We start from the raw sequence: 22,192 nt of genomic DNA, 5'->3' as shown, positions 1-22,192 counted from the left end.
CATTGAAAATATCAAAGCTACATTCGCTACACCAGTGGCATGCAGATGAGATAATTATATTAAATGTATGGGCACAATAATATCACAATAATTCGCGAATTCTGAATTATTAAAGCACTGTGTGCCAAAACATAAACAAACTATAAAATATACTGATATCTACTAAATTGACTCCAGGTTCTGACGGTCTCATGACTAGGAGTTGGGTGCAATTTAAATTAATAATAATCCTAGTTCAAGAACTTCTTCTATCTCTCCCTATCCTGGGCAAGTGTCCTCCAGGTGTTTGCATCGGACGCTCTATCACTGGAGCCTGGCCCTGCCATTCGATCTCCGACCGTCCTGTCCGGTATCCCAGGATGCCACTTGGGGGTTGGGCACTGTCCATTCTTTCTACATAACCCGCCCATGACCATTTCATCACTAATTATAATAATACGTTTTATTTTATAAATAAGGTTTGTAATAAATGTTTACGTCTATGTTAGCTGGTGCGCAATCATGCTGTCATACGGCGCACCGGGACGCGTATTACCAAACTCTACTTTACACACAGCCAGGCAGTAGAGTTGCAGCGTACTACATCGATATACCTTTTGGCGACCTCATTTCAACGCCTCACTTACAGAATGCATTGCCAAACCCTACTTATGTTCCATCAGTAGGTACGTCGCTGTAGCTTATGACAAGAACGTTTCTACGCCATGGAATTCAGTGAAAAAATACCTTACTTCTTTCGGGAAACAACTAAATATTTTAAGGTTTTGAGTTAATACCTAATACCATTCGATGTAGAAGGGTATTTTTTCTCTTTATAATTCAAAAAAAAAAAACATTTTTTTTTCAACGGGTCATAAAATCGAATAATTAACCCTTTCTGGAATTAATCATTAATTGAATTATAACGGGAACGTCTGAGTTGATTATTTGTTAAACTGTAAAATTTCGTTGTGCATTGCTAATCTTCTAATATATAAAAATTAATATTTGTGTGTTTGTGTGTTTGTTTGTTCGTATTTAATGCGCAGCCATACCGTTCATCCGATTGCGATAAAACTTTGTAAACTTATTGCTTGCACTTGCGGGAAGAGTATAGGCTATACTAATATATAAAAATGAATGTCTGTCTGTCTGTATGTCTGTCTGTCTGTGTATCTGTCCCGTATGCGTTCCTATACCATTCATCCGATTGCAATGAAATTTTGGTAAGTGGTTGTATGCACACCCATAAAGGTTTCTAAATTAGAAAAATCATCATCTTCTTCTTCTTCTTCATTCTATCTTCTTTTATTCGTATGGTCCCTATACCATTCATCCGATTGCAATGAAACCTTCGTCAGTTGTTGTGGCAATGGTTTTTGAATTAGTACAACAATCTTTTTCTTCTTCTTCTTCTTCTTCTATTCTATATTCTTCTATTCGTATGCGTTCCTATTCCATTCATCCGATTGCAATAAAATTTTCGTCAGTAATTGTGCCAACACCCGCGAAGGTTTCTGAATTAGTACAACCATCTTCTTCTTCTATTCTATCTTCTATTCGTATGCGTTCCTATACCATTCATCTGATTGCAATGAAATTTTGATCAAGTGTTGTGCTCACGCCGCAAAGGTTTCTGAATTGTTACAACTATTTTCTTTTTCTTCTGTTTGTATGCGTTCTTATACCATTCATCCGATGCGATGAAATTTTGAACAGTTGTTGTGAGCACGCCCGCGAAGAGTTCTGAATTAGTACAACCATCTTCTTCTTCTTCTATTCGTATGCGTTCCTATACCATTCATCCGATTGCAATGAAAATTTGATTAAGTGTTGTGTTCACGCCCGCAAAGGTTTCTGAATTGATACAACCATTTTCATCTTCTTTTTCTTCTATTCTATCTTCTTCTATTCGTATGCGTTGTTCTTATACCATTCATCCAATTGCGATGAAATTTTGACCAGTTGTTGTGCGCAAGCCCGCGAAGGTTTCTAAATTAGTACAACCGTCTTCTTCTTCTTCTATTCGTATGCGTTCCTATACCATTGATCCGATTGCAATGAAACTTTGGTGAGTTGTCGTGCGCACGCCTGCGAAGGTTTCTGAATTAGTACAACCATCATCTTCTTCTTCTATTCGAATGCCTACCTACACCATTCATCCGATTGCAATGAAACTTTGGTGAGTTGTCGTGCGCATGCCCACGAAGATTTCTGAATTAGAAAATCATCTTCTACTTCTATTCGTATACATTCCTATACCATTCATCCGATTGCAATGACATTTTGATCAAGTGTTGTGCCCTTGCCTGCAAAGGTTTCTGAATTAGTACAATCATCTTTTTCTTCTTCTATTTGTATGCATTCTTATGCCATTCATCCGATTGTGATGAAATTTTGACCAGTTGTTGTGCACACGCCCGCAAAGGTTTCTGAATTAGTACAACCATCTTTTTCTTCTTCTATTTGTATGCGTTCTTATGCCATTCATCCGATTGTGATGAAATTTTGACCAGTTGTTGTGCGCACGCCCGCGAAGGTTTTTGAATTAGTACAACCATCTTCTTCTTCTTCTATTCGTATGCGTTCCTATACCATTAATCCGATTGCAATGAAACTTTGGTGAGTTGTCATGCGCATGCCTACGAAGATTTCTGAATTAGAAAATCATCTTCTTCTACTATTCGTATGCGTTCCTATACCATTCATCCGATTGCGATGAAACTTTTGTCAGTTGTGTGCGGTTTCTAAATTATTATTATATAACATACAAAGTTTGTAGTTTGTTTGTCCCATCCAATTTTGATTTTTTTTTTACCACATATTAATAACATTAATAACGTTTTCATATTTTGGATTCGATTTTAATTTAGTGTTCTTATGTTTGACCTTTACTCTTACTAGAATTATTTTCATATTGCCATTTTGTATTACACAGATATTTTAATATTAAAAAAAATAATTACCTCTTATTATTTTTCAAATATCTAAGATAAATATAACCACGAAGCGACCCTGTGCGAAGCCGGGTACTTCAGCTAGTACTATATACTATACTATATGTACTATAATAATAAATTAAAATTAAATTTTCTGTTGAATCATATAAACTTGACAATTCTATGTATTAATAAATGCTTTTTTTTGTACTTGATAGAAATACTGAATAAATAGAATACTGAAATGTCATTTTGACATTCATATTGATTTCCATTGTAACGCACGTATATATTAATAATTTAGTTGCTAGGACCCCCTTAGCAACCAACTTTCTATACAAAACAGAATTAACTGAAAATGAATTCAATTCTGCTTACAAATGGCTAAAAGTATTAAAATGCATTTTCATCGTTTTCTGATATATTCTAAAAGTTTCAAATGTCTAGCTAGTCGGGAAGTTAGTTAAAAATCTTCAATCGTCCAATACAAATCTTGAACAAACAAGAATACGAGCTAATAAAAACGTGGTAATAAACACATTTACTTCAAGGCTTTAACGTTGAAATGAGAATTTGTGAAACATTTTCAAACGCCATTTTTATCTTAAAACAAGGTATTTTGAGTTTTTTCCATATAATAGAAGAATGTATCGAAATCCTAATTATTGCTATCCTAAATAAAAATATATTTTTATTGGTTTCATTTAAAAATACATTGCGTTTTTAATGATAAAAGATACAATATAATATGCTTTGGTGTGATATTTTTTTTGTGATTTGATTTTAAAATCAATCAAATCCTCCTGCCCATGAATATTATAGAATTTTACACAAAACCAATATTTGTATTATATTATTTGCAAAATAATATTATTTTAATCAAGCTTTAACGAATTAGTACGGCACTGGTTAATCAATGTGTGTCAAATCTTTTGCTTAGCTTCGAGAATGGCAGACCATCGTTTGCATATTATTTTTCTTAGAAAAGCTCCCCACACAGAACTTTGAAAGGCTGCGAAAACTTTCGACGAATTCGCACGATTTGCGCTTTTTCAAGGCTCTCGTGAAAGCAACGTCAGTCGATTCCCATGAAAGGGGCCACTTTTTACACTAGGCGCAAGTTAGTTTTGTTATTTCTAAGAAATAACATGACGTGTAAATATTACATTAGTGACGAATAGTGAAATAGAATGATTGAGTATACGATTTGCGAAATCTTGACTAGCCTACTTACATTTAGCTTTCAAAGGCTATTTTCTAAATCATTATGAGTTGATTTTTATTATTATTATGAAGTATTATTTTTTTACCAAATATTTGCTGGGATTATAATAAAAGAATTGCTAAATATTATTTTAGGTTTATGCGAGTGAAACTAATTGCGATATTTTGCTCGTGTGAAGTATTTAGGGTTCCAATTAAGGCTATATTGATTGATGTAGCGGCGTCACTTCAAAAAGAGACCCATACATGGCGCGGCCCATTGACTGGACGCCGCAAGCGCTATGTAAAAGGATTAGGATTTAACTCTATGTTAACTCCGTCATTTTTAACATGTTCAACGTTTTTATTAGCTCCTATTCTTATTTGTCGGTGGTTGTTTGTCCAGTACAAATCTTGCAATCGATTTTTAACTAACTTCCCGACTAGCTAGACATTTGAAACTTTTAGAATATATCAGCACACGATGCCAATGAATTCTTTTAATACTTTTAGCCATCTTTAAGCAGAATTGAATTCATTTTCAGTTAATTCTGTTTTGTATGGAAAGTTATTTCAAAAAAATCCGTGAAAAGTAAAAAACTATTATTGGTTGCTAAGGCGGTGGTCCTAGCAACTAAATTATTAATATATACGTGCGTTATTATGGAAATCAAAATAAAATGTCAGAATGACATTTTTTTGTTTTGTTTGTTTGTTATTTACTTAAGTATTTATAAGTTCAAGTACAAGTTTGAGCATAATAATTCAACAAAAAATTTAAAAACGTTGTATATAAAAAGTTATTTTTTATCTTGTTATTATTATCTCTCATTTAACGTCAGCGGACAGTAGAGCCAGTCCAAAAAAAAATATTCCCTTTCTTAACTTTCTTCTTTAAGCACTACGGTGCATGGTTGTAGCATCAGTCCCGCGCGGTTCCGTTTCGGGACGGAATGAGCACTTAAAGTCACTTCTTTTAGACACGACGTTTATAGTATTATGGAAGGCGGCCGTGCATATCCACGTCTGTACATACATGACGGGTGGTGGTGGGAAAAACAAAGTAGTCTTACTGTCAGTCAGCGTAGTCTGATTGGCTCTGGCCCTTTTGTTCATACAGGTCCTTTATTTTGAAACTAAACACCTTACACTATCAAGATTCGTTTCTAGTAATAAGTGTGGTTTCTAGTTGTCAAATGTGATACATACCTTAACTAATCCTTTGACACGTTTTCCTGGTTATTTGGTCGAGCTAGTCATCTTATCTTGTTAATCTGTTTTCGTGTACCGTTTGAAGTATTCTTTGTTATTGTTGATTAATCTGTAACTCTGAATAAATACTAAAACCGGATATATTTCTATTTTATAAATACTATAACATACTATACAGACTTATTATTAATTGCCAATCCATAGAATGGAATAAATAGATATTGAAAGGTATAATAAGTAAGTAAATTTTAGTTCTAAAAATCAACATTAATAATTTATAGAATAATAATTATTATACTACTATGTAAACATCCTTTTAAAAAATAAAATGCGTTCTTCGCCATGTTGTCGTTTATTAGGTATACTCCTTGCCGGCCTTAAAAATGGGCATGACTTTTATTACTGTAAAACGATATAAATTTATAATAATTACAAGATAAAAGGAACTTTTTATATACAACGTTTTTAAATTTTCTGTTGAATCATATACACTTGACTTGACTAGCTTAAACGATAAAAAATATTTGTACTTGATAGAAATAATACTGAAATGTCATTTTGACATTCATATTGATTTACATAGTAACGCACGTATATATTAATAATTTAGTTGCTAGGACCATCCGCTTAGCAACCAATAATGGTGTTTTACGATTTTTTTCCGAAATAACTTTCCATACAAAATAGAATTAACTGAAAATGAATTCAATTCTACTTAAAGATGGCGAAAAGTATTAAAAAAATGCATTGGCATCGCATTCTGATATATTCAAAAAGTTTCAAATGTCTAGCTAGTCGGGAAGTTAGTTAAAAATCGATTGCAAGATTTGTACCGGACAAAGAACCACCGGACAAATAAGAATACGAGCTAAGAAAAACGTTGTAAAAACGTTGTAAAATAGCAGAGAGAATGCTTGCGTAAGATATTTGGGGAGTGGATAAATTTCTTGGATGTGAACACGGCTATTATTTAGTTATATTATATATCGACCGTGTTTAGGAAAAAGGACTTAACCATCACTGAACAAATTTTACAGGAGAGGCAAAAAACGTTTTTTGAGAGTTTTTAGTTTAATATTTAAAAAAAAAATAGGCACAGACATTGGGTGCATGATGATTGATGATTTGATGTAATGTATTTTCGATCTAATGATAATTAAATAAGTTATTACAGAAAATTTAATAAAATTGCAGATAAATGCTTTTTTCCGTAAATTAAAAATTAATTAACTTCAATTAAAACCTGAATTTAGATAATAATTCGGCATTTCCGGCTTACTTCCTTTTTATAGAACGTGCATTTAGTTGTATATATTGTTAATATCTAATAAAAGCACTTTTCAAAAAATCGACGTTTACGCACTTTTTCCTAAACACAGTCGATATATATGTCCATGAAAATAATATAATTATTAATGTTATGGTCTCTTCTTTAGCCCAGCGACTACACTTGCCCCGACAACAGCATGGTCCAGTCGCCCCTTCCCACACCATCCCCAGTACAGAAACGAATCCCCAGATCGAAATCCTCATCAAAAGGTAAGCTTAATAGAATAGATCTAATATTAATACCTACTAGTTATATTGTATTATACGTATATATTACAGTGGCGAAGGGTGAAGGTGGGCTGTTCCGACATAATTGGTGCACATTAAACTTTGTTAGTCATACGTATTTGTTTTTATTGACTACGATTTACAGATGATATTGGTTAGTTTTTAAGAATCAATTAAACATTACCTAAACCAAATCAATATAGTTTTGGTATACTTTAGGCGATACGACAAAATTGTGCATACTTTTTCATTCATACTTATTTGGTTTCGTTGGATTAAGAATACACATTACACATATTGTTGCTTCATTTTTGTAATTTCATTAAGCCCTGTCTAAACCAAACTACAATAGATAAAAAATATTATTTAATCTATAAACTATCCAGAGTAATTTTTTTTATTTTTTTTATTTTATTTATTAAGGAAACGAACAGTTGCCTACATATTATTGATTACAAAAATTTAAAATATAATAATGAAAAGTTATTGCAACCAGCAAAGTTTCCATGTATACATTATAATATGGTTAAGCCTAACAAGATAGAGAGTAAGAATAACATAAATATAAAGAAATTACATAAGAAAATTACATGAGAAAAATGAGGAAGAATAATGAATAATTAAAATTATATATAAAAAAAATTTATATATATCTATTTATACAAAAAATTGGAGTTTAAATGAAAGAGGTGAATTATTAAAAGGATCAACGGTGGAGAAATATATATATTATAATTTAAACAAGAGAGCCGAATAAAAGAGTTTTGTGCATAATTAGAATCGCTACGACTGACATGGTACAAAGTTTGGTTTCGCGTAAATCTTGATGGACAATGGAAACCCACCCTTTCGAGTAGGTTTTGTTAAAAACTAACCAACCCTGTCTGTAAATTTTAGTCTTATTTCAATGAAAACAAATACGTATGACTGAGAAAGTTTAGTGTGTACTATTTATGGCGGATCTGAACAGCCTACCTCCACCCTTCGCCACTGCTATATTACAAATTATTGAGTAAGTATGTTTTATTTAATAATTATATAGTTTTACAGTAGGTGAAGCAAATATTGTTCATAGGTTTCCTGCGCAGTTAAAATTTTGAAAACGTTATCTCGATGACAGACGAACACAATAAAATGTGAAAACAGTGGTGCTTCACTGACATCGAAATTTTGTTCCCAGTACATAACATTATTAAATGTGAATTTATTTTAGATTACGGTTCTTCCCTGAAATATAGCGTACATTACTAACTGTTTATTTTAAAATAAAGGTTTAAGTGAAAAAGTTTAAAAAGTGAAGGTTTTAGCAGACTTTTGGATCATTATATAATTCGTTAAAAATTCTCATAATATGCAAAATGTTTCCCTTGTAAGTAATACACTTATGTTTTCTACCCTTAGAAATAATATTTGTTGATTTAGATAACCAAAAGATGTTAGGTATTTTGTTACTGTTATTTATTAGTGATGTATACGTAGTTACATTCTACGGGGGTAAGCTGGTCATGCGCTGTTTAGGGGCGGCTTATAAACGCGGGAATGATTATAATATAACTTTGAAAGATTTTGCGGAAATGATAATTTTGTTTTCCCCCAGCCTTGACAGTGGATATGGCGTATGCTGTATATTAGATTTTTAATGATTTTATTCGTGTACATGTATGCGTACTGAATATATTATATATTTACAAGTAGAGTTTGTAAATACCCGTAGTACAGGGATGGCGAACCTATGGCACGCGAATGTTTTATGTTGAAGAGAAAAAAATAGATACAGTGAGTAATTTAAAAAAAAAAATTATACAAAAAAGTTTTACAAATAAATACTTATGCTTAAGTATATTCAGTATTATATGTTATATTAAAAAATAATGACGACATAACCACGAGTGACTTCTTCGGTTTTTAATACAGTTTTTAATCGACGAAATTCATGCACAAACGACAGATCCCATTGAATAAAAAAATAGTAGGCAGATATTTTTCAAGAATTACGTTTAATTTAAATTGCGTAGGTCAGTCTATCTGTTTTGTGCGACGCACATAATATTATCGCACTGACCTTAACAGGCGGCGGGGGAAGCCGCAGCGCAAATCTCTCATTTTGACCGATTTACAATTATTTTACAATGCTTGGGATTACTGTAGCGAGAAAATGCCTCGTCTTATCGTAACGATTCTGGAGTCCATTTGAGGGTAAAGATCCGACCCAAGTAATACAGTAACACTCAAGAACTCGGTATTTATATTTTTTGAACTTTTTTAAATATAATTGTTAAAAGTATTTTTTCATTTTTCCCTATGAAATTAATAATAATTATATACATAATAATAATATTTTGGGAAATTTTGGCACGCATACGTAAAAAGATTCGCCGACCCTACCGTAGTAGATGCTAACTCTACACCCGCGTCAGTGTTGCCAACCGTACTATAATTATAGTACTTGTACTATAATTTTGGCCCGCGTACTATGTACGATATAAAACAGGTATAGTACGCCCAAAATACTATAATTTTGAATATCGGAAAAAATATGTAAAACGTACTAAAATTTCGATATTTTTGTTCGATAAATTGGTGCAAAATACTATAATTTCGCAATTTAAGAAGATTTGGACACTTGGAAAAAAAATGCTCGAAAAATGTAAAAAAATCCCTTGACTTTGGTTTAAAATAAAATTTCTCGAATTCTTCGGTAAGCATTTTTCGTCGGAAGAGGTAGGTACCTAAATAAAAAGAGGTCTCGGAGTTTTTCAAATTCTCCGTTATTTTATCTGAGAAACAAAAACCTATACATTTTCAACAGACGACCACGCGTACTATATTTTTTCCCCTGAGGCTCTGTATTATAATTCCATTTTGAAAAGATGGCAACACTGACCCTCAAAACAACTCAAATGGAATAGTTCAATACTCAAATGAATTAAAATTTATTAATTTTTATAATTACACCCTTATGTGAAGTCTAGGTCTGATATGAAAATTTTCTTTGGCAGCTTTCCCTTTAATATTAAATTTACTGTCAATGTAACTTGTAACACAATATAATATTAAATGAAAGATTTTTTATACCTATAACAATTTTATTTATATCGTCACATAACAAACAAATTCCTCCAAGTGGTCTTACATATTTGAAATATGTACTAAATATTGTGTACCTAGCATTTTATATTACTTATATCATTTGTCAATTTGTATCAACAATTTATTCACTCGATTAGCTGATATTCCAATTTATTTATATCTATCTGATACCATCACGAAAATGTCACGCAGACACGCAACTTTTGTCATTTATTACTTGAGTTGGCCGTGAATATTTCTATGACATTTATTGAAACATATCGATTTAGATAATATCGTGATTGTTTCACTTATTCTAATGTCCTTTTAGATTTTGATAATTTTGATAGTGTGTATGCAGGTACTTCAGACGTAAAGATTAGCCTAATAGACGAAAGGTAAACTATAAGAATAGCCATACGCAATAAAAATAATTACAAGATAAAAAGAACTTTTTATATAAGTCTTACAACGTTTTTAAATTTTCTGTTGAATCATATAAACTTGACTTAAATAGCTTAAACGATCAAAAAAAATTGTACTTGATAGAAATATTACTGAAATGTCATTTTGATTTCCATAGTAACGCACGTATATATTAATAATTTAATTGCTAGGACCCCAGACCCCTAGCAACCAATAATGGTGTCGAAATAACCTTTCATACAAAACAGAATTAACTAAAAATTAATTCAATTCTACTTAAAGATGGCTGAAAGTATTAAAAAAATGCATTGGCATCGTGTTCTGATATATTCTAAAAGTTTCAAATGTATAGCTAGTCGGGAAGTTCGTTTAAAATCGATTGCAAGATTTGTACCGGACAAAGAACCACCGGACAAATTTAATAAGGATACGAGCTAAGAATAACGTTGTGATAATTAAGCTTGCTTTATTATATTTTGAGCTTTGAGAATCGATGTCTCCGCCGAATATTAGGGGTACAATGATGCGACCGCGTCACAAATAATAGAGTTAGTGAGTGGACACGACAGCCCTCGATTAAAGTAATGACGAAGAAAAGATTCACGTGGCTGTGACATATTGTGTTCCGGATTCCGCCAGAATTTTGTTTTAAAAATCAATAAATAAATATTATAGATATTTTTAATAATTACAAGATAAAAAGAACATTTTACATACAACGTTTTTAAATTTTCTGTTGAATTATTATGCTCAATATGCTCAAACTTGTACTTGATATGAAGTAAATAAAAAACAAAAAAATATATACTAATGGTGACCGTACAAAACAGAACAGCCAGGGGAAAAATGAAACATTAATTTTTGTGGAATCTATTTATTAATTACATTTTAAACGAAATACATATACTTATATATACATATTTAATATTAAAAAAAATCAATTTTTAAGTGAAATCATCAAGGCATAATATATACCTACTTTAATTTATTTTAATACCGTTATTTTGAAAATAATGCATTTTTTATATATAGAGTATATAAAATTGTATAATGTAATCACTGCATGTCGGCCATTCGGCGTAAATACCTCAATTTATTAAACTGATTATTTCGTTATACCTAGTCACCCAATCATTTTGAACATATTATATTGATTAAGATGAGATATCCTAAGCTTGCCGGCAACACTGAGTTAAGTTTATTTGAGGCTTTCTAGCGATTAGTAATGCAGAAATTAGGTATATAATTTGATTTATTATGGCGTATTGAAAATCTGTGCTATTAAAGATCTATCAACATAATAGAGATAGGACAATTTCAATATTAAATTTATATTTTTCCTGAAAGGTCATAGTTATATTTATCGTTGTTCTGTTTTGTCATATTCTGTTTTGTCATGTTCTGTTTTGTCGTGTTGTATTTTGACATATCCTGGGTCGCTGCTGAAATGAAGTTTGACAAACGCTGGCACACATGAGTAACCGTATTATTAATATAAGACATTGTATAAAATAAAAATTGCAAAAAAAAAATCAAAAATGCATAAGACATGTTGATAATATCGTAAAGTTCATCTCGTATATACATAATACATAATAATATAGTACATACATACTAATTTGATATGTGTAACATTTTTATGGCTATGGTTAAATTTATTCACCAGATGTGACATTTTTTTGTTGTTTTGATGTCGCCGTGACCTTTTGATGATAGTTCAAAGAAAAACATTATACTTACCTAATATATTTTTATAATAAATAGTGTTGTACTAACCACATAACAATGTATTCATTGTCCAGGTTATGAGACACGTTTATGGGATCGAACTTTCGTATTTTAAATTCATGGTTTTCCTCGAGATGTGTCATTTTAGGGATATATAAAAATAATCAAATATTTTATTACTTATAAAGTTATAAATTACCTACTTACATGCGATAATATCGAATTTGAATTATTATTCACAAGCGTGTGTAATTTTTCTGCCTGTAGAATAACAACAAACATTGTATTTTAGGTTTAGTATCAGGGTTTAATTGATTTTGAAAAACTAATTAACTAAAACACAATCTGTAAATAAATTGTAGTCTTATTTCAATGAATACAAATACGTATGGCTGACAAAGTTTTGTGAGCACTATATGGCAGATCTTAACAGCCCACCTCCACCTTTCATCAGTGTTTTCTAGACAATAAAATAAATAATATAATATTATTATTTACGTGGGTAGTGACTTACTGTGGTCTTTCTATTCCTGTGGCACTTTGGCCTGATTTATTTTAATTTAATATCCAAGGGGCCGTTTCTATATTGGTACGGGTCGCATACATTTTCAATGTGGCAATCGATAATCGCACGTGAACAACACATAGGCACTCAGCCTATTTCAATTAGGGATTGCAATAGGTACCGAATGAAAATATCAATACCGGTATTTGTTATTGAATACCGGTATTAATACCGGACACCCCGCAGGAATCGAACCCGCATCTCTCGGGTATCGCGCCCGCCGCGCATATACCACTATGTTCTAAAGATGTCATACCAATTACGACAAATTTTAACTATTGGCTCTTATAATACTCTCTGAAGCGCTTCCAAATTTGAGTCACGATTGGCTGTCGACTTTTGTATGTAAAATCAAAGTAGGTATTACTTTAATTACTAGCCGACGTCACGGATTACTCCAAGATATTTTTGTGTTGGAACCAATGACATTATTAATAGACAACGCACTCAGTACAGTAGCTAGCAAGTAAATTCTCGCATAGCGACATTCGCACATGTATAGGTATACGTCACGTGACAAAATTTCACAATTTACATTATGCTATATCACGCATCGGGAATATATAGCAATATCACCTTTATTGTAATGGCGTTAGAGTTTTTCAGCCAGTGTTTTTTGTGTCAATGTTCATTTGAGCCAGCGATATTGATATTAAAATATGCCATTCGGCAGACCCAACAAAAAGTATCGGGAATTTATAGCTATATCACCTTTATTGTAATGGCGTTAGAACAGATTGTGCCATTCGGCAGACCCGACAAAAAAGTGAGTGTCATTTTTTTTCCAGATGCTTCGTCCATATTAATGTCATTGGTTGGAACTTACTAATAATTAACTATTTTTTTTTTGGTGTCTTACTTTTTTTCAAAAAGATTTTTTCTATTGGTTATAATACATTTTCTCAGAAGTGTTTTCAAAATTATGTATGTTCAATACTTAGAATATTACATTCTTAAATCTTGTGAATTATTCGTTGAATAAAACAATAGTTAATTACTTACTATCCATAATTTCTACTTCGAATGTTCGTTCAATAAATTTATATTATGAAGCGTGTCGTTCGATTTATGTAAGTGCCCCACTGGTAATTCCACCTAATGTTTTATTAGTTTATTACACTTTTTATCCTTAGAAATTTTCTTTACTTTTATTATTATTAACCAGACAATAAAAATACAGCCACGTTAAACCTTTTATGTTAATTAATACACTTTGTTTCCACTTCCAATACCGAAAATATCGGTAGTGTCTGATTTTTACATAGACGTATTAAATAAAAAGAGGGGCAAGGAATCGACTTTCTCATACAACTGAATGAAGCAGGCCAACAATAGCCGACAACTTATGAGAAATAGCGACGTGATAAAAAAAAATGCAGGGCATCACGGAGGATTTACTTTGGTCATGTACCCATATAATATAATGTTAACGTGGAAATATTGCCGCAAATTGATTACCAGCCTCCCTCACCATACTTGCCTGCTTCATCACACTTTCATATAACCTGCCGCCCCTAGGATTTTTAAAACCGGTATTATTTAGGTACGTACTTATCGAAAAATACTGGGATACCGGTTTTGAAATCGATATTGCAATCCCTAATTTCATTAATGTCCCGAATGACGTATTCAAAATTATTTTTAATTCAGAGTATATTAAATTTTCCCTTTGCATTAAATATTTTTTGGCTATCGAAAGCAGTTTCATCCATCTACCTGGCCTTATCTGCTGAACACGTATCCACTCACCAGGGAACTCGAAAATAATGTGGAGTGAGTTCCCTTCTAGGTGAAGTTGTGTCATGATTTGAATCCCGAATTAAAGAATAGTTATATATTTCATAATATGCATTAAAGTTTGTCACGTAAATGATATGTACATTCAGTATTTACTGATTTTCGATTATTATTAAATTTAAATTATTGATTTCAATCAATATTTCAATCTCAATAGTTATGATTAGAGTTGGGTATTTCCCGAGAAAATCTCAATCTCGAGATTCGGGATTTCCAGAAAAGAATTCTTGAGAATTCTCGAGATTTCGGGAAATTTAAAAAAAACCTCACATGTGGACGACCATTTTTATCTCTTGAATTTTAGTTCCAAATCGCCAGTAAACTTCGGCCAAAAGTTTATTTAAAATTTTGGACCATATGGCCTTAAAACTTTTTCGTTTAAAAATAATCATTTATTCAATAGTTCCACTGACTGACTCAATCGGACGCTTTAAGTTTAAAGTTTTCGCGCGCCGCCCATTACCGTGTGATTGCTCCGTTTTCCCGCCTCGTTATTTGCTCTTCCGCAATTTCCTGTCGGGATATACCCACTTCCTCGAAGGTTGCCCACTGGAGGGAAAAATTAATGTCCTCGGATCAGACGTATTTCCGAAGCAATCTGTCCAACTGTTTCTACCGTGGGTATGCGACGGATACACACATTCCAGAGAAAACGCATGCCAGTGGCAGGTACTAGATATCGATAACGTGTATATATATTTTTGAAGTAATGAGGCTTGTACACGTGCATGGAATTACTGTCGGCAATTGTGCTTATTTTAAACTGTCATGACAATAACTGTACACGTAAAAGTGCTGACTGTCTCTCCAATCTCATTCTTCATGAGTAAGCGAGGCGCGATATTGTCATTTTATAGTACTATCTGGATCTGACAGGTCTTATTGAAAATCGGTTAAGCTCAAAATATGTAGTTTTTTTTTTACCGGCATGTTCGCCCTTATCGCTCTACTGCGCAGGCGCAGATCGAAAATAATCTTACTTGCGCGTTGAATTTGGAACCTTCCAAACTTGTTTGATTTATGCACGTAATCTTGCCAACTGCAGGTTAATTCCCCATATATTTTCATACTGTGCGCAGTAAATCAATGCACGTGTAAACGGAGTATTATACTTCTTTTGGGGCGAGAGTGAAATTGAGAGCTTTGCGCGCACACCATTACGACAGTAGTGCGAATCAGTCAGCTGTATAAAAACGCAAGTTTGATAGTAGAATTGTTCCGTTTCTTTTACTTATACTTATACTTTTCGCCATCTTTAAGTAGAATTGAATTCATTTTCAGTTAATTCTGTTTTGTATGAATAGTTATTTCGACACCATTATTGGTTGCTAGGGGTCTGGGGTCCTAGCAACTAAATTATTAATATATACGTGCGTTACTATGGAAAGCAATATGACATGTCAAAATGACATTTCAGTATTATTTCCATCAAGTACAAGTTTTTTTGATCGTTTAAGCTAGTCAAGTAAGGTTTATATGATTCAACAGAAAATTTAAAAACGTTGTATATAAAAAGTTCTTTTTATCTTGTAATGTTTAGTATCAAATTGCTTGCCTACCTATTTCATTATCTGAAACTCAAACAGACAAATTTGTAGCATAGATTTACTTGTAGTCGTATTAAACAAAATGCTTTTGATTAACAGCAGAGCTACTGGCATGGTTCGGCCGAGTTACAGACATGTTTATCTACCGTTCGGTTCCGGGGAATTTAATACCGTCCTAGATTGGCGACCTTTGACATTATTTGACAGGAATTTGTCAAAGGGATTCTAAACCAGCGTTTCTCATCGCGGTAGTACACACACCGGTACCGATTATAAAACTATATAAAAAAATCGAATTATTACATGATTAAAATATACCTAATATTATAATGAGTCTGTGAACAATTAATGTAAACAGTGTTTAAACATGATTTTTTCTCGTGGGTATATATCTGAGGTGTTTTTTTTTTGCAGTTATGTATGTTCAACACAGTGTTGCCATCTTTTTCTATGCTGATTATAGTACAAAGGCGTAAAAATTATAGTATTTCTGTAAAAAATCTAGTACAGGAACATTTTTCAGCTTAAATCCTTTAAAATTATAGTATTTTGGCATACTTGGCTTAAAATTATAGTATTTTACATTTTTTGCAGAATGAAAATTATAGTATTGTACTATAATTATAGTACGGTTGGCAACACTGGTTCAACATATTATGGAATGTTACATTCTCAATATCTTGTGAATTATTCGTTGAATAAAAGAAATGGTTTATTAAAAATTGTCACCGCCCACGGTGGCCGCGCGGCATAAGCGTTGGACTATAAAGCCGTGGGTCCCAGGTTCGAATCCTGGGTCTGGCAAGTACACATATTGTTTTTCAATTTGTGTGTCAGGGTATGGACCTAATAGGTTGAGCAAGTGGCTGACATCCATTTCTCGTAAAAAACAAAATCTGTCAATACAAACCTCCACTCTGTGGAGGCCCATATGATCCTATCAGGATCGGACATGGTCAAAAAAAAAAAAAAATTGTTAGCTAGTTCAAATAGATGCTATAAATAAAATATTTGGGGAGAGCCGGGCGTCGGTTTTTAATTAATGTAATTAATATTCCTTGATTTAATACACAAACACCGATAGTCAATAATAGCACAATTTGATAAGCATTTTTCACGTATGACATATTAGTTTAAATTGTCGTAATTAGATAGGAGGTTCGTAACATAATTGGTTAATGCACAGTTGGCGCGTTACCAGTGGTTATACGGGTTCAAATCCCGTCGAGTATCGTATTTTTTTTCAAATATGATTTTTTCAGTTGCTGTGTTTTCAAGTTATGTATGAAAATATTCATTTTATACTGGTTATCGCATTGCGTTTGAAGTTAAGCAATATCTAGCACTACCATTGTAACACGCAATTTAAGGTTCAAAAGGTTTAGGGGACGGAAAGACTGCAACCCTAATAAATTCTTTTTAATATAAGACAATTAAATATGGTTTTTTATGACGTAGCCTTTTTCTATTGACACAATTTTGTCATCGGCTGACGATAAAATAGACTAAATTATGATGCCGATTCAATATGTCAGGTTGTTTCATCCCTCGCTATCGATTTAAATGACTCCCAATTTCTTTCTGAATATTTACCCCTTGTTTTTCATTTGACCTCATTTTAAACTTTTAACAATGCCGCCCAAAAAGAAAGTTGTTGAAAACTTGTCATTAATAATTCACGAGAAATCGAATCGACGCGCTGTTGTTAAGTTTAAAAAACATCCGTCCTGCAATAGGCGGCATATTATCGTTATTTTCAGCCAGGTTTTCGATCGAAATGTCAAAAACTTTTATTTATCTCTGTCAAGTTTATTTTCCGATATCCTTTATACGAAATCCATGTACACATCGAATAACGACCACATAGTGTGACGTCAAATTTAGTCGGTTATCTTATCTTATCCGTTTTAATAGCTGTAATGTCAAACTGTTGAGTTATCAACTGCCACCGTACTGAATTTATTGAATGAAAAAATGGTCCATGAGATTATAATACATAATAATATATTAAAAAATTAATCCGTCCTAAATATTATATCATGCCAAATACAATATATCAGTGGCGAAGGGTGTCTTTTGGAAAGAGGTAGGCTGTGGAGACCTGGAAACAAGAACACACTTGTCAGGTATACTTACGAGAAATAAGAAGATAATACGATATTACTACTAATGAATAGGTACCAGTGGCGAAGGGTGACTTTTTGAAAGAGGTAGGCTGTGGGAGTAACCATGCTTGTCAGATATATTTGCGGGAAATAAGAAGATAACCCAATATTACTACTGATGAATAGGTACACTAAAACGAAGAAATTTCAAAAGCTTAATTGGTTTGTTATAATTAGTTCATAAAAATAAGCAATTAGTTTTAATAACTTATGTATTTTCCTAAACATTTATAAACGTAACATACGCTCAAAATATATTACCTATCATCTTTGAAAATATCCGTCGTTGTGTTATATCATCACTGTTCTGGCAGAAGATACTATGTAATTCGAAAAGAATGACATATTATTGAGTTAGTACCAAAATGTTCCTTATTTCAAACTTTACCGTCTGGAAACCTTCTTAATAAATAAACAGTCTTTATTTTAAAGTCATCCTTTTTACGATTACTTAATAAACTCACATGATAGACCATTATTTCAAACATTTTAACAACTTCAAAGTCAAATTACTCAAAATTAGTATTCTCCAGTTAGTGTGTTCTGCCAGAACAGAGACGATATTATGTTCCATAACAATTTATAAGTTAACCCGCAAAACTAGACATTTTAAAATACTTCTATATTTAAAACACGGACTTAGGTAGGTACAATATCAGATATCTAAATTATCTAATGAGTGAACTAATAAATAAATAAAAATCACGAGATAAATTATTTTATATTTTTAACAACAATCAATACATATTTATGTGATTGAATCCCATAGAGATAATTTTTTTTAATTATTTTGAATAAATGTGCTCTCGCGACGTAAGCGCCAATGAAACAGCTTGTACATTTGTACGCGGGACGCCAGACATTTTGAAATAATGAGAAAAAAACTATATATTGAAAAACCCGTCGATTCACGCGAAAATAATCCTATACAATATGTGAAGCGAAACGCGGTGTGTTCTATTTTTTTTAAACATTCGAGAGATGCCATACATGGTGCTTATTAATATATGGGAAAAGATCGTAAAATTATGACAATTATACGATAGATGTCTTTGGGCATATTGAATATATTATTATTTGTGATGAACATGAAAATAAAAGTTATTTTTCTTAAGAAGGTAGGCTTTAAATAATCGCCTAGTATGGAGTCTTCGCCACTGATAGGTACACACTAATGACAACGACACACTAATTTAATGAAACTTCAAAAACTCACTGACGACATAAAATTAAGCGATCAGTTTAAATTACGTATTTTTTTTCAAAATACACATCAAAAATCATTAGATAAAAGTTTTTTTTATTTTTAAAAACAGTCTATATTTATTAATATTCGATTAAACACCATAGAAATTATTTTTTTAAATTACGAGTATCTAATTATTAATTATTTAGTCTTAGGCTCTGGATCGATCGGAGCTTACCTTAGTTCATACAATTCGATAGACTGGGCGGGACTACGTTATGTACAATCTATATGAAAAAAATTGAGAATTTTTTGAAACATAATCCGACCTTTATTTACGTCAAGACAGATGGCGCGCTTTGGTAAATTTTTAAAACCTTTGCAGATTAGAATGTATTATCTGTGTAATACATTCCTACTAACTACTAACTACCTAAATTATTTTATAGAGTATAATATAATCAAGTGATTATATAAAAAGTCAATATGCAATTAAAAAATATTTTTCTTAAGAAGGTAGGATTCAAATAATCGCCTAGTATGGAGTCTTCGCCACTGCAATATATAGATCCTAAAACATTTCTGTTTTTGTAAAATCAACCGTCAATTGAAAACTGCAATGAATTGTTTTACCTAGTTAGCTCCCGGTTACCGATAGTATTATAGGTAGTCAGTCAGTCATTTCAATCTTATACATGGCCCCACGTTGGGCGCCATAAATGATATAATATATTTTGCGATCTCCTCCTGGCCACAAACTTTACGTCCCAGGAAGAGTTCTGAGGAGGGTCCAGGAATTAAACTCTACTACCTATTAAACTATTTTTAGATATTATGTAGGTGTGAATTTTTAAATTCATGGGCGGTTTATTACCGCATGTCGGATCTGCATATTATATTGGTACCTAGACACACACCGCATTGATAACACTTGATAAGGTTAAGCGATTTTTTATTTACAATTCATTATTAAGGATAACGCTTTGATGAAACATAATTAGTATTACATATTGCTTTGGAATCAGTGACGTTTAATCCATACAATGTCACACACTGTTTTACTGTGAACAATGACAATTTACAATTATTAATAATCATTTTAATAATAACATTTAAAACAGTAGTGAGTTTATTTGTTGGTGTAGTTTTTTAAAAAAAAATATTGTAACATTGTGGTAAACGTCAAACAAACTTGTGGTTTTAACATCAGATTTTAAAATAGATAGGAATAAATTATTGTCGTTTGTGGTATATATTTTGACGCAGAAGCTAAATCATGATAAGGAGAATATCAAATGTATATTGATAACGTGTTAATTATTATTAACTTTTATTGTATTGTAATAATTATTCCACTAAACAGACAAGAACTAATAATTATTCTTCGTATGCAAAGTTATTATTAAGATATTAATTTAAAGTGAGCACTTAGGGATAGTCTTGTCGCTCACTATAGTTAGAACGTGATACGAAACTGTACATTTCGGTCGTAGTGCTTGTAGAAAAGGATGATTGTTTTATATTGAAATGATTGATTTTTTTAACGAAATATAATATAATAAAAAATAATGAATAATTAGCACTACTCGTTAGCACCTGTTAAAGATTTTTTTTAAATATGCCACAGCGCGCCATCTGTCTTTAACGTATTTATCGGATTATTCGCCAGGAATGCTGATGTTTTTTTTTTGTATGGACTTTATGTCACGTGACCTCAGCATGTCTATCGCATTGTATGCAAAACGATAGACTCTGATGCGTAAGCCTAAAATCTTTGGGTATAATATTATTATCCACGACTGCAGCTTTTTCCAATTTATATAATTAGATAATAAAAAAAAAATGTATAGCATTCAATCAAATATAAAATAATTTATTAAAAATAATTTTGTTTAACGATTTTTGATGTGTATAAATGTTTAGGAAAAAACATAATTTAAACTCATCGCTCAATTTTATTTCGTCAGTGAGCAATTGAAATTTCATTGAATTAGTATGTCGTTGTCATTAAATTAGTGTATGCCTATTAATTAGTAGTTATATCGTATTATCTTCTTATTTCCCGTGAGTATACCTGACAAGTGTGTTTTTTCCCCTCTGATCTCCACAGCCTACCTCTTTCCAAAAGTCACCATTCGCTACTATTAAATAGTATATCACAGCCTTATTGAAATTGGACATGCCTCATATTATAGTAATATTATAATATAATACTAATACAATATTCGTGTTTAACGCTATTCTGTCAATAATATCAATACATTAATAGTTATTAAGGGTAGAGATTGCTGTATCGAGTTAATAAATAATTCAGTTAAGTGTTAGTAAATGTTTAACATTTTCATAACCAATCAGTTTACAAGTGAATAAGACAGTACTAAGTATTACTGAGTTAGTAAATACCTAATGGCACTAGGACATAATACGAGAAGTGCTCTGTTTCGAAACAAACGGAACATGTATTGGATAAATCATTGTTATTATGATTCCTATGATGAGGGTATGTAAAATATTATAATTTTATTACATTATTTAACTATTTTATCCAGGGCTCGAAATGGACCGGAACGCACCGGAGCGCTGTTCCGGTTCGTGAAATATGTAAAGTTATCGCTCCGTCTCGCGGAAAAAATAATTTGACCGTTTGAGCTAGATATTCCATAGATATAACAAAAAATCTAGCACACTTATGTTTATAATAATATTGATAACCTTGTTAACCCATAGCTTACGGGCCGCGCAAAATTGTGTTTTTGCTAATTACTTTTCAAATGCAAATTAACACGTGAATTACAAAATTAATTAAAAGGGCCCGTAAG

The 22,192-nt window shown here is 31.9% G+C and overlaps 1 protein-coding gene across 4 annotated transcripts in view; it reads left to right on the top strand.

The window, feature by feature from the left end:
* The window catches only part of LOC147069768 (rho GTPase-activating protein 15-like), a 198,042-nt gene that overhangs the window by 153,420 nt on the left and 22,430 nt on the right, over positions 1–22,192 (top strand). For all 4 annotated transcript variants that reach the window (XM_085950522.1, XM_085950523.1, XM_085950520.1 and 1 more), the window contains one exon: positions 6,770–6,872. In XM_085950522.1, the coding sequence (XP_085806648.1) occupies positions 6,770–6,872 (103 nt within the window). The remainder of the gene's footprint in view (positions 1–6,769; positions 6,873–22,192) is intronic.

Source organism: Rhyacophila brunnea, unplaced genomic scaffold, assembly GCF_057557595.1.
Source record: "Rhyacophila brunnea isolate RB1 unplaced genomic scaffold, BYU_Rbru_1.0 scaffold_23, whole genome shotgun sequence".
Classification (NCBI taxonomy): Eukaryota; Metazoa; Arthropoda; class Insecta; order Trichoptera; family Rhyacophilidae; genus Rhyacophila; species Rhyacophila brunnea.
This window is presented reverse-complemented; position numbering and strand designations above follow the sequence as displayed.